This window comes from Triturus cristatus, chromosome 5_1 (genome assembly GCF_964204655.1).
Source record: "Triturus cristatus chromosome 5_1, aTriCri1.1, whole genome shotgun sequence".
NCBI lineage: Eukaryota > Metazoa > Chordata > Amphibia > Caudata > Salamandridae > Triturus > Triturus cristatus.
In genome coordinates, this window is record NC_140587.1 from 446,130,206 (window position 1) to 446,142,571 (window position 12,366).

The window sequence follows — 12,366 nt, forward strand, 5'->3', positions numbered from 1 at the left end:
ATGTTATAGAGGGGATGTTACCTCAGGACCTCCAACAATTGTGGCCCTAGGGTAGCCCCATCGTTTTGGGTCTGTGAGTGGGTGAGTGGGTTTGTGGATGTGTGAGTGAGTGTGTTAGGATCTCTGAGTAGATGTGAGAGTGGCTGAATATGGTAAATATTACACACAATAAACACAACAAAAGAAACAGGAATGTTTTATGAAGCATTACCAATCCTGAAAGTTCTATCTACCAATGATTTGCTTAGATTGTGCTGTTTCACGTTTAAAGTATAGACTTTTCATGTTACACAAGAAAGCTCATTAAGATAAAAAAGTACGCAAAATGTTACCCGCATATAGGGATGCATTTTCTTTCTCGACGATATTGTCCAGGTAGGTTTGTCCCAGAGTGTAAATCGGCAGTATGTATTTGTGCACAAATTAATAAAGCTACATACATGGCGTAGTCATTCCCACCTGATTCCTTGAAGCGCGCCAACGACTCCAAAGGATCTTTTGCTGAGTTATTCCCATTGAAACACAGACCTTCATTAGGAAGGGAGGAGTTCATCTCTTGTATCTGATATGGAGGGGAGATAAAGTGAGGTAACGAGAAAAGTGCAACCCTAGCAGCAATGAGCATACCACCCACAGCCAACCATCGCAGCCTCTGCCAGCGACCTCCAAAGTAACGGATGTAGACCATCACCAATAGGAGTCTGCCGATCAGTCGCGGCTCTTGATATTTTAAAGTGGTGGGGAATACAGGTTGGCACTGGGTTTTTCCGTAGGGAGCATTTGAAATGAGCAAGCTGAACTGATACAGGGAGAGTTCGTAGGTTCTTTCCACACCCCTGAGAAAAGGGAGTGGAAAATGGTGCACATTAAAGCAAATTTCTATATAGAATATAGTGAGGCAGCAAGGTCGTTAATGAGGCAATTTTGATCTTATTTAAACATGAAAACTGCCCCAAATGTTGCTGCATTAAATATGTTGAGCTCTTACTGGAGTGTGCAAATTGTACAGAGCGACAAGTAAAGCATATGTATATAATACATTTTTTTAAAAATAAAAAATTCGGTCTACTGCAAAATGTGATGCTTTTGTGTCAGGTTTTCATTTTTAAAAGGATTTGAGGAATAACACAGATCCAGGAGGAATCGGTACATAATGCAAATTAGTGAGGGTGGGCCACTGTGAAAAATAAGGTAGAATGCGAAGCAGGTGCCTTTGCGGCGCCCATTCCCCATTAACTTGCAGACTGGTTGAGTATATCAAATATTACGTGGCTGAAGTCAAAAGGTGTTCAAGGGGACAGCAGTCTTTGAGATAATTTCTTTTGCAGTTTTATATAGTGCGAACTGGGCCCAAGGGCATTGGACTTTACGTGAGCACCAGTTACATACATTCTACAAGCTTGGCACTGGCACATGGGCAGTCCCTCGAGGTGAGGGGGGAGCACCGGTATACAGGCACCCCCCAGCCTCGCATGTGAGAGCCGTGACGGTCAGCTAATTCAGTGCTCAGATTTACACTCATGTGAACTCGCTGCTGATTTGTAGACTGTGTCCCTCTGATTTTAAAGGCGGTAAAAAAAAATGATCTGCTAATTTATCCCCGGGGTCTGGAAGCTGCAGGGCTGTGGGAAAGAAGAGCTCCCCGATTTCAGGGACCTGATCCCGGTGAACATGAAGGGCAAGACCAGTGATGCCAGTTAAAGGAGCCCTTAATTCCTAAATATGATGTGATGAAGGTGGCAGCATTCATCCAGTGCTACACAGAACGGTTCACTATTCACTTGGCTTTCGAAGCTGAAGTAAGAAATGAACCTGTACCACAGTAGAATACATTAAGACACCCACTAAAAGGACGTGTGCTGATAATATTCATCACTCTGGCCCCACTGAAGGATAATGGATGCAGTGCATGCGCCAAGACTCCACGTACAGCAGGCCCGGACCTCCACCACCAGGCCTGCACTGCACACAGCCGTATAGCCCTTCCTTTAATACAACAATGGTAGAAGCAGTGCCTTGGTGCCCATCCTCCATTCTCTTGCGGACTGGTTAAGCACCTCAAAGAATGCATGGCAAAAGGTTTTCAAAGGGATGGCAGAAATTAACATTCCTTTTTGCAGGTTTATATAGTATGAACTCGGCTCAAGTTCTTTGGAGCGCTTTACATGAGCACCAGTTGTGTACTGGGGTCAAAGAGACACCAACAAATCTTGTGTACTGTTTAACTGACTCATACACTGCTCCAATAGAGTGAAACTCGGTTCCGCAGATCTTTTTGGGAAGGACGCAGAAACTGAGAGAGCTTGAACTGTTTTTGAGATCTATATATATATATATATCACATGTACCTTTGATGAAGCACAGGCTTGCCGGAATCTGCTGGGATATTTTTTTATACGTTGGTTTGTCCAAAACTGCATGTTAGTTACAGTCTATTTATTTGGACGACCACTGAAATGCAATACACTATTGGAGTGCTTGTTGACTCACGGAGGCTGCCAGTGGACTCTACATAGAGCCCTTCACTGGAACCGCCAGAATACAAGAACTACAGGCCAGGAATGAATAGGACTGCCAAGCACAACATTCAACTGAACTTCATATATCCACGTAAATGCTTACACAGAATAGACCTTGCGCCTCCTGTCTTGCAGAAGATAGACCCTGGTTTCTCAGGGAAATCTCTTTGTATCAGTCTGACGGGGCAGCCTTGCTCCTCGTGATCTGGTCATGTTGACCTGTACAAGTGTTTTGAACAAGGTGGTGGCTGTCTTTCAAGCAGCAGCAAGAAGTGTGATAGTTTTGGATGTCAGACAGTGTGTGTTGCCCTACACTTGTTGAAGAAAAAGTGCACAAAATACCAAATGACAGCTCTGACCTTACTCCTTGCAAGAAGATACATTGCACTTCATTGGATGATAGGTAGAGACCCGAAGTGTATTTGTGCCCAAACTCACTTTAAATTCGGTGATGATTTAAAGTATTGGAGGGACTTGTATAGATATACATATGCACAAATCCACAGACTACATCCTCCTCGGGGACCTGAACTTCCACCTCGAGAACGACGACACCAACTCCACCACCCTGATCGCCAACCTCGGACTCAGACAACTCGTCGCTACACCCACCCACTCCGCCGGCCACACACTGGACGCCATCTTCTCCGCAAGCTCCCACGTCTCTCTCAACCACACCACCGAGCTCCACTGGACCGATCACCGCTGCATCCACTTCACCTTCCAGAAACCCACCACGCACCACCGCACCCAACAGATGCCGCGTCGCTGCTGGAGCAAAGTCACCGAAGACCAGCTCTCCACCACCCTCGCCCGAAGCCCTCCCGCAGACCCGACTGACCCCGACACCACCGCTCGCAAACTCAGACAGTGGATCAACGACTGCGCCAACACCCTCGCCCCGCTCAAAAAGCCCTCCAACACCCACACCAGTGAGAAAGCCAGCTGGTTCACCGAAGACCTCCAGACCTCTAAACGAACCTGCCGAAAACTCGAAAAAAACTGGATCCGTGAACGAACTCCGGAAAGCTACACAGCCCACAAGAACGCCACCCGCAGACACCACCACCTCATCCGATCCACCAAAAGGACCTCCTTCAAAGACCGCCTAGACAACAATGCACACAACAGCAAAGAGCTCTTCAACATCGTGAAGGAACTCTCCAACCCCAGCTCAAACACCAACGACATCCCACCCTCACAAGACCTGTGCGACTCGCTGACCACCTTCTTCCATCGCAAGATCACAGACATCCACTACAGCTTCAACGCCACCCCGGCAACCACAGAGACCCCCGCTCCCACAACCACCACCTGCATCAACCGCCTGATCTCCTGGACCAACATCAACGATGACAACACCATCAAGATCATGAACACCGTCCACTCCGGATCCCCGGAAGACCCCTGTCCACACCACATCTTCAACAAAGCCAGCAGCACCATCGCACCCCATCTCCGGAAAACCATCAACATCTCCTTTGAGACAGCAACCTTCCCGGAGAGCTGGAAGCAAGCAGAGATCAACGCCTTGCTCAAGAAACCCAAGGCGGACCCCAGGGACCTCAAGAACTTGCGACCCATCTCCCTGCTCCCGTTCCCGGCGAACGTCATCACAAAGGCCAACTGACCAGCTTCCTCGAGGAGAACAGCATCCTGGACCCGTCCCAGTCCGGGTTCTGCAGCAACCACAGCACCGAAACTGCCCTCATCGCCGCCACCAACGACGTCAGGACCCTGCTAGACAATGGAGAAACCGCGGCCCTCATCCTCCTAGACCTGTCAGCCGCCTTCGACACGGTCTGCCACTGCACACTACGAACTCGCCTCTTCAACGCCGGAATCCAAGAGAAGGCCCTGGACTGGACCTCCTCCTTCCTCTTCGGCAGAACACAGAGCGTCCACCTCCCCCCCCTTCCGCTCCGAAGCCACCGGGATCATCTGTGGCGTACCCCAAGGCTCATCCCTCAGCCCAACGCTGTTCAATGTCTACATGGCACCGCTCGCCCACGTCGCACGACGGCACGACCTCAACATTATCTCCTACGCCGACGACACCCAGCTGATCCTGTCCCTCACCAAGGACCCCCACACCGCCAAAACCAACCTCCACGAAGGAATGAAGGCAGTCACCGACTGGTTGAGGAACAGCCGACTGAAGCTGAACTAAGACAAGACGGAGGTCCTCATCCTCGGATCCACCTCTTCGGCCTGGGACAACTCCTGATGGCCGACTGCACTAGGAACACCCCCTACACCCACCGACCATGCACGCAACCTAGGGATCATCCTCGACTCTACCCTCTCCATGACTAAGCAGGTCAACGCTGTCTCCTCCTCCTGCTTCAACACCCTCCGCATGCTTCGCAGGATCTTCAAGTGGATCACCACCGAAACGAGAAGGACGGTCACCCAGGCCCTCGTCAGCAGCAGACTGGACTATGGAAACGCGCTCTACGCAGGAGCCCCGGCCAAACTCCTGAAACGGCTCTGACGCATCCAGAACGCCTCCGCACGCCTGATCCTCGACATTCCGCGCCGCAGCCACATCACACCCCACCTGAGAGACCTGCACTGGCTCCCTGTCAACAAGAGGATAACCTTCAAACTCCTCACCCACGCACACAAGGCACTCCACAACACTGGACCAGCATACCTCAACAGCCGACTATGCCTCCACACCCCTACCCGGCAGCTCCGCCCCGCAGACCACGCCCTCGCATCCGGCAGCAGATCATTCTCCCACCTCGCCGCCAAGACATGGAACACCCTCCCCATCCGCCTACGGCAGACCGAAGACCTTCTGACCTCAAAACCTGGCTCCTCAAACAGTAGCAGCTCTTTCCTCCCCCTTCCTCCCTTTCGCTCTTTCCTGTGAGACCATCCTCACAATAAACTCCTTTGGAAAAAAGTCCTCACTCAAGAGAGCTTTGGCTTTAAGCCCAGCACGGACTGCAAGGGACAGATGTCCTTCACTAACCCCCTTTCAGTCTGTCTGTGGTGCTTGGGCTTTTGTCCATGATTCCTGCAACTGCGACTCTTGTCTGTGCATGAACCGTGATGGATCGTTATAGGGAAAGTTAACAAGATTTCAAAACACATATTTTGGCACTGCACCTCCCTACCGATGTCACCTCGTCGGATTGTCTCGGCGGCATGGAAAAAATTAATGGAAACTGACAGCATTGTACCAGGACGGGCGCTATATGGCTATGGTGACCTAACTTGAAGCCACTTCCAGCATCTTTCTGAAGCCTGCACCCCCTACAGGTAACGTTGAGCTTTGAAGTTTCCGGATCCAGTTTGACGCCTGGGATTATTCTACAGGTGAGGAATGAAGGTAGATTGAGTATCCCTCGGAAAGTTCATTACCGCAGGTAAGTACGTTTTTCTTATAAGTCCACTGATAAATGAATGTTGACTTCAGTGAAAGAAGGCTAAGAGCAGACATTTTTATATAGATCACATGTTTAAAAGTCCAATATATTGTAGAAGATGATGTTCATATGGAAAGTAATTATCGTTTATCATTTTCTAAAATAGCTCACTGCAAAGACACAACGGTGCTCTACATAGCTTACAGAAGCGAGTGGTTCGTGGCTTCAGCAAGGACACTGGGGAACTGGCATCTTCCTTCCTTGATTTTATGAGACAGATTCTGAACTCTGACACCATGGTAAGCCAAAATATTTTGTTTCCTAGGTTTGTAACAATGTGATAAAACAAGAGGTACATTGATTTTGCTTTGTTTAAAGTGAGCCCTCTGATCTTGTGAAAGACTGTGGGTCATTTTATGTCAATCTCGGTCTTACCTACTTTCCTGTTCCTACTGATTACTTCCTATTTAAGCTAACTGTTTTTCGTTAGGGCAGTAAATGATCCTGTCCCTATTTATAGTGCCTTGTGAGGACAGTTACCATCAAGAGTGCTCTCTAAATACAGGTCTTCTTTATTAACTTACTTAAAACTGCCATATCTGCAGCAATTGCTTTGTTATTTAACAGCCTTATGTCTTGAAAGAGTACTAGCATAGCCCTCATGTGGTCAAAATGTGTGTTGGCATACTCCAGCAATGTCGATTTGTTTGAAGAAAAAAAAAAAGAGCTTGCATTCTCAGTCTTCTGTGTGCTCACATTGTGACTCTTGTTTAAATACTCACTCTGTTTTCTTCCAAGTCTGATCTATGGAAAATGATATTGGGACATTTCAAAAGGACTCTTTACAGGATTTTCCAACATTTACCCATACAAACGTTTTCTGTATGCCCGTGTGAGCTAAATTCACATATCATTATTCTAAAGTGGAATAATTTATGCAAGATATGATTATAATAAAAACTAACATGTTTATAATAAAAATCTGACATGACTATGTGTAAGAAAGTGGGTTTCTGTTGCAGTAACCCCCCTTTTTTGCCTAATAGCTGATGCACTTTTCCTTGTTGTGCCCTGGGCTCCTGCCAATCAGGTGCCCAGGGCCTGTGTTCCTTCCCTAAAAACTGCTTAACAGCCAAAACCCAAATTGGCAAACCCTGGCCACATGTCAGCCCCTGGTAAATGGTACCCTAGGTACCCAGGGCCTTGTGACCAGGGAAGGCCTCTAAGGGCTGCAGCACTCATTGTACCACCCTTAGAGGCCCTGTACCCTAACACACACACACTGCTCTTGCTGGCTGAGTGAATGGATGTGAGAAAGTGGCTCTGTATATACTGTTCCTTAATAGGTACAGGGTGTACAGAGTCCACAGTCCCCCAGGGTTTGACAGAGGTTAAAGTTAGATATAACCTTACTCTCTAAAGTGGTAGCTTGGTCGAGCAGTAAGGCAGTATCAGAGGACAGTGTAAAGCATTTGTTGTACACACTCAGTCAGCAAATGGTCTCACACACTCAATAACTGAACTCTAGGACAATGGTTTATATATAAAAAATATATGCTTGTTTTATTTTAGAACCAACACTTGGATTTAAAATATACTTTCTCAGAATGAGATGTTTCATATAAATACTTTTGCAATATGCAATTGACTTTTGTAAACAGTTACAAGTGGTTGCAATAGGCAAGTCTATTTTAAACACAACAATGCATTGAGCTCAATGGAAACTTCAAGTTGCAGGTACAGTATGTTCACGTTACTTTTGTAATCCAGTACTGGGTGCCTAGACTCAGTACTGGGACCTCTATCTAAAACAGGTAAGTAGTTACGTTTTCAGATATTATACGATTTTTGAAGAATATTTAAAGATTGCAGAAATCGAAACTTAGAAGAAATTTCACAGAAAAACAGTCAATGATTTCCTATGGAAGAAAATTGGGTTACGGGTAAGTACAGTTGTAAGTATTTTTCAGAGTCAGTGCTGGGCACCAAGATCCAGCACTGGGAGCTCACCTAATAGCAGGTGAGTAATTTCGTTTTCGGCTGATTTTTGGTGAATATTTTAAGATTTGAAAAGTCCACACTTAGAAGAAATTTCAGGAAAAAGCCAGTCAATGTTACCCTATGAGGAAAATTGAGTTATCGATTAAAGGGTAAGTACTCGACTGGCAGAGTTGAGGTTCTGGGCATAGACTCAGGAGTCCCCCAGGGTCAGGTAGGTACAGTTGGTTCACCCTCAGCGACTCTAGGGCGGCCGGGTGCAGAGAGAGTTAGGCCCAATGTTATCCTATGAGGGATAGGGGGGCCTTGGTTGGTGGCTGCTGACTGGCAAGCCACGCGGCTGTGGGAGCTGGGCTCCTGGTCACTTACTCAGGGCAAGTGGGTACGTAGGTAGGTGTAGAGTTTTCACTGCCAGGGCAACTCGGGCGGCTGGGTGCAGAGTGCTTTTGAGCCTTCGGGCGCTCAATTGATTTCAATGGGAAATCTCCGGTTTAGAAAAAGACTGCAAGCTCGGGGACGAGGACTCTTCAGGTGCCACCACCACTTCGAGAGGTAAGTTGGGTAGTTGGAGGATAGGTAGGTACCCCGTGATTGGGCACAGGGGGCCGCGGGAAGCCGCGTGCAGGGGTGCCTTTTGGTGTCGGGAAATCTTACCGTCTGTTGATCGCGGTAGGGGGGGCACCTTGTTTGGAGGCTGCAGGGTTCTTCAGGAGTGTCGAGGGAGGTCCTTGGGTGCCGGACTCGGGGGTCACAGTCGCCGTGGGGTCGTCCTCGGGGTCTTTGTTCACTCGGGCACTGGCCAGGCTTGAACCCTCGAACCTGCTCCTGCTCCAACCCGGCATCTCTTGTGACCAGCAACCTCACAAACCCCAGAGGACCTGGCTACCTTTTGGCTCTAAGCCCCTAGGACTCCCATGAGTAGAGGCTCTACTCAAAACCTACCTCTAATCCCTGGCAGCAGCCCGGAACCGCGAACCAAGCACACTCTGCACCAGTCAAGCCTGGCCAGTGCCGGAGTGGACAAAGTCCACGAGGACGACCCCACGGCGACTGTGACCCCGAGTCCGGCACCCAAGGACCTCCCTCGACACTCCTGAAGGAGCCTGCAGCCTCAGAACAAGGTGTCCCCCCAACCGCGATCAACAGAGGGTAAGATTTCCCGACACCAAAAGACACCCCTGCACGCAGCGCCCCACGGCCCCCTGTGCCCAATCCCGGGGTACCTACCTTTCCTCCAACTACCCAACTTACCTCTCGAAGTGGTGGTGGCACCTGAAGAATCCTCGTCCCCGAGCTTGCAGTCTTTTTCCAAACCGGAGATTTCCTATTGAAATCAATTGAGCGCCCGAAGGCTCAAAAGCACCCTGCACCCAGCCGCCCGAGTGGCCCTGGCAGTGAAACCTCTACACCTACCTACTTCCCCACTTGCCCTGAGTAAGTGACCCGGAGCCCAGCTCCCACAGCCGCGTGGCTTGCCAGTCAGCAGCCACCAACCAAGACCCCCCTATCCCTCATAGGATAACATTGGGCCTAACTCACTCTGCACCCGGCCGCCCTAGAGTCGCTGAGGGTGAACCAACTGTACCTACCTGACCCTGGGGGACCTCTGAGTCTATGCCCAGAACCTCAACTCTGCCAGTCGAGTACTTACCTTTAAACCGATAACTCTATGTTCGAGGCATATGAGCTGCAGATTATACACTGTGCATATATCGCCATCTGGTGTTGGGCCCGGATGTTTGCAGTTTGTTTTTCCTCTTGGAAAGTCTTTGGAAGTCACGAGTTCGGTGACTCCTCCTTGGTTCGTATTGTGCATGGGCTTCGGCTCCATCCTCAGATTGTTTTTTTCCGCCATCGGGCTCGGATGTAATACTTTGCGCTCCGGTTCCGAACTTTCCAGTTCACCGATCGACGCAAAATCCTCGCTCATCGAGATCCTTCAGATAATAAATCATCTTAATCACCTTCTCTTCGGCACTTCTTCGATTCCGGTCGTCGACGGCGGCCTTCGGGCCTATTCCGGCCCCGGTCTCGGCTGATGGAAAGAACTCCTTTCAAGAAGTGCCCTCGATGTGGGTCCAAGTTTCCCCACACCGATCTCCAAGAGGTGTGCAACCTCTGCCTCTCCCCTGAACACGAGGCTCGAGGCTGTCCCGCCTGCAAGTTTTTTCGCTCCAAAAAGACCATTCGAGATTGACGGGCTAGACGCAACATGGCGCACTCCTCGACCTCCGCTCGACATCTTCGGGGACGACGTCGAAGCTCCGGGACAGCAGAACATCGAACAAGAGGACGACGACCTAGTCAGTGCTTCCAAGGCCGACGACTCAGATGTGGAGGACATCACCCCGGCGCAGAGGGTCGTGAGTACAATACCCCCTCCCACACACACGCCGACACCCTCTCACACCCCACCTTTGGGCCCGGTAAAGAAGCCTATTAAGCCTTCCGGCAGCTCGGGCTCGAGCAGCCTACCATCGGTACCGAAAAACACCCTTCGGCACCGAAGAAAAGATCGGCCTCCATCTCCACACCGAACCCAGTACCAAAGCCTTCGGTGTCGAAACCTGCCCTGCCGGTGCCGACCAAACATCACAAGGCCCTCGGCACCGACACTCCCGTGCCGTTCGGCGCAGACCAAAAAATCGGAGGTCCCAAAGAAGCACGGCTTGGACAAGCCTAAAAAGCCGTCGGCCCCGAAAACTTCGGCGCCGACCGAAAAACCAGTGTCGCAAGAACTTTTTACACCAGATCCTCTCCAAAAGACACTCACCAAGGATCCAAAAACTGGACATTTGACATTGTCTACAAAAAAGAGACACTTGGACAAACCAGCTCCACCTCCAAAGAGGAAAGACACTGCTACCTCCCCTTTCAGAGTGCCTTCCCCTCCTCCTCCACCTCCTCCACCCTCCCCACCTCTACCCTCTCCACCCCGCCTCATCATTCCCCAACCTTGTCTCCTGTCCCAGACGACTTAGGAGACCCATTTTATGATCCAGCAGATGTGCCACAGGATCCCACCCCTACTGGATCTCCAGACCCATGGGACGACTATAATAATCCGGACCTCCCAGATGTCCCACAGGATGACCTTTACCCATCTAGGCCATCCCCACCTGAAGATTCCTTGGGTTTTCACCACCTATTACAAAGGGCGGCACACTACCACGGGGTGGAGTTACACACTGACCCAGTGGAGGAGGATTTTCTCTTAGACACCTTTGACGACACACATAGGTCTACTGCCATTCTACCTATGTTAAAAGGGGTTATTAAACATGCACCGGAGGTCTTTAAAGACCCAGTCAGGGCCAGGGTCCTAAACCCCCGTATAGAAAAGAAATACAAAGCCGCCCCCACAGACCCTTCATATATTAAAGGCCCTGCACCATTGGATTCCCTAGTGGTACAGGGGTGGGGAAATCATATCGCCCGACGCCCGAACCATGTTGATTTTCACCACGGGCAAGAAGGTGTAATGTCTATTTTGTCCGACGGACAACTAGACATTAAATTGCGTACATGATACAGGCTGTGGACACTCTGGGTCTCACAGCCAATCAGAAAGGCTGGCGGGGAGCTGCAGACGCTTTTGAGGCCTCTGATTGGCTAGCAGCCCATGACTGGGCTCTAGCCAGTGATTGGCTGCGGGACTGAATCTTCAGTCTCAACAAGCGGCAATCTCAGCAATCGAATGTCTTGCTTCCTCAATGGGGTGGACGTGCAGAACCGTGCGGAAGCTGTCTCCATTTTAACACAAGAGGATAGCACAAATATCTCGCTGATGGTGGTGCGACCTGAAACTGGGGTGAGGAGGCAGGGGGGGCATTAATGTTTCCAGGCTAATGCCAAGTGAGCTTGCGGCATCAGGGGCGTTGGAATACAGTTCACTTTATCCTCACTGCTCGCGAAGGGAAGAGGCAATGCAAACATCCTGCTGAGAGCTCAGTGGATTGCAGTAAAAATATCGACATTACCGGGTGCCCAGTTCAGATTCCACAAAAGAAAACAGAGCGCACTAACTTGGGGTTTGGAGCGGACTGCTTTTTAAGTGGAGCTCAGGTATGCAGCGACGCATATTATACGAAATGTGGCGTTAAAGAATTGGACTGGGGCGTAAACATTTAAAATTCCCGCGCTCAGTATCCCCACACAATAGCATTAGAACAAACAAGCAATATGTTTGTTTTACCGTGTATTGCCTGTGAAAGCTGGTGGATTTTAAAAGTGGTGGGCGGGAATGTGATTTGTATTAATTTCCTTTTTTAGAGTGTGACAGAAGCTGCTATCCGTTACCTGCAAAGTGCGTGATCGAAGTCGGCTACTTTTTGCCAGGTGGTGAACAGTGAGCTGCTGTGTGCTGTTACATAATATATGTAAAGAAGAAGAGATGTTGAAATTCCAGTGTCCCGAATCAGTCACCTATCGCAGACACTCATTCATTGGTGGGCTAATATAGTATGCGCCTC

The 12,366-nt window shown here is 49.5% G+C and overlaps 1 protein-coding gene across 2 annotated transcripts in view; it reads left to right on the forward strand.

The window, feature by feature from the left end:
* The window catches only part of VIRMA (vir like m6A methyltransferase associated), a 753,509-nt gene that overhangs the window by 399,612 nt on the left and 341,531 nt on the right, over positions 1 to 12,366 (forward strand). For both annotated transcript variants that reach the window (XM_085605246.1, XM_085605248.1), the window contains exon 18: positions 6,063 to 6,195. In XM_085605246.1, the coding sequence (XP_085461372.1) occupies positions 6,063 to 6,195 (133 nt within the window). The remainder of the gene's footprint in view (positions 1 to 6,062; positions 6,196 to 12,366) is intronic.